The 1,790-nt window shown below is 46.9% G+C and overlaps 1 protein-coding gene across 3 annotated transcripts in view; it reads left to right on the plus strand.

The window, feature by feature from the left end:
- The window catches only part of Prkd2 (protein kinase D2), a 25,156-nt gene that overhangs the window by 10,659 nt on the left and 12,707 nt on the right, over positions 1 to 1,790 (plus strand). For all 3 annotated transcript variants that reach the window (XM_023704527.1, XM_023704528.1, XM_023704529.1), the window contains 2 exons: positions 1,202 to 1,279; positions 1,357 to 1,513. In XM_023704527.1, coding sequence (XP_023560295.1) covers positions 1,202 to 1,279; positions 1,357 to 1,513 — 235 coding nt within the window. The remainder of the gene's footprint in view (positions 1 to 1,201; positions 1,280 to 1,356; positions 1,514 to 1,790) is intronic.

Raw genomic sequence — 1,790 nt, forward strand, 5'->3', positions numbered from 1 at the left:
TCATTTTATTTTTTAAAGGAAGTAGAATGTTAAAATTTTAGAAGAACAGAATTGGAGAAAAATGAAGTCTAGGAGAATTATATTTGAGAGCCTTACAAGTCTAGAATCTTGTAACCTTGGAAACATTGAATCCTAGACTCCTAGAATCTGGATCTCCCCAGAACTTTAAACAGATTCTAGAATCTCTGAAGGCTAGAGCTAAAGAACCACAGAGTATAAAAATCTAGTATCTTAGTTGTATGTAATCCTAGAATTTCAGAATCATCAGATTTGGGAGGAATAGAAGTCTAGAATCAGCTGTAGAACTGCTACATTTTAGAATTTAAATATGAAATCCTAAAAACTTGGGTATTAAGAAGCTTTAGGGGCTAGGGAGATGGCTCAGTGGAGTAAGTGCTTCCCTAGCAAGCGCAAGGGCCTGAGTTTAATCCCCGGTTCCGGGGGAAAAAAAAAAAAAAAAGCTTTACTCTACAATCATAAATTTGTAGAATTGTAGAAGATTGGATATCAAACTCAGGCCTTGGAAATAGAATCATAGATCCTTCAAATACAGGTTTTCAGAGCCTGGTATGGTGGCACATGGCTATAGTCCCAGCACTCAGAAGGCTGAGGCAGGAGGATCCCTATGGCTTTGAGGCTAGCCTCAGCCACATAGTGAACTCAAGACCAGTCTGAGTTGTGAACACAGTGAGACTGTCTCTAAAAAGCAGAACAAACGAAAGCAGTTCTCGGCCAGGTGTCGCGCACGCCTGTAATCACAGCGCTTTGAGAGGCTGAGGCAGAAGAGCGACAGGAAGTGCAGGTCCAGCCTGGCCAGACCCTGTCTGAAACTTAAAAAATAAAAAAAGGCTGGGGACATAGCTCAGTGGCAGAAGGTACGTGGGTTTGATCCCTAGTACCCTGTCCCCAAAGGCTTTCAGCTTACTGTAGGATCTTTGTTGTATAATGTTCTAGGGCCTGGACTCCTCAAACTCTAGATCACTGGTTCCCAACCAAGAGCATTTTGGCTAATAGAAACACTAGCAGAGCGCGATGGTGGTGTTAGTATCCAGGGCGGGGCGGAACACCCTGTACTGCACAGTATAGACCCTCAAACAAGGAATTACCCAAGCCAACGGGTACTTGTATCAATAAAACCCGGCAACTACAAACCCAGATTCTTCTCATGAAAGTAACCGTCTCTTATTCCCTGTCCTGGCAGACTGCAAGTTTAATTGCCACAAGCGCTGTGCCACTCGTGTCCCTAATGACTGTCTTGGAGAAGCTCTCATTAATGGAGGTAAGAGTCCCAGAGGGCCTGAGGGCAGGGGCAGGGCAGGACCAGCTGCAGGTGCTTCTGATGCCCCTGTCCCCCAGACGTGCCGATGGAAGAGGCCTCTGATTTCAATGATTCCGACAAGACTGCCCTCCTCACGGATGAGTCAGACGACTCCGGTGTCATCCCAGGATCCCACTCGGAAAATGCCCTTCATGCCAGCGAGGAGGAGGAAGGCGAGGGCGGCAAGGCTCAGAGGTACCCATGGGATGCCCCAAGAGGCCTAGGAAAGGCCCTTCCCCATAGCAAGCATCAACTTCCTCATTGCTACGAGGGGCTGACTTCACTTTATTTATTTATTTATTTATTTATTTATTTATCTGTGTGTGTGTGTGTGTGTGATCAGCTCAGCCCACCAGGGGGCGAGGCTGGCTGGCATGTGGTGCTGGGGGATTGAACCACGGTCCCTGTGCTTTGCTAAGCTTGTTCTAAGTAGGTGCTTTAGACCCCCTGAGCCATCTCACCAGCCCCCTGA

Source organism: Octodon degus, unplaced genomic scaffold, assembly GCF_000260255.1.
Source record: "Octodon degus isolate 3935 unplaced genomic scaffold, OctDeg1.0 scaffold00197, whole genome shotgun sequence".
Lineage (NCBI taxonomy): Eukaryota > Metazoa > Chordata > Mammalia > Rodentia > Octodontidae > Octodon > Octodon degus.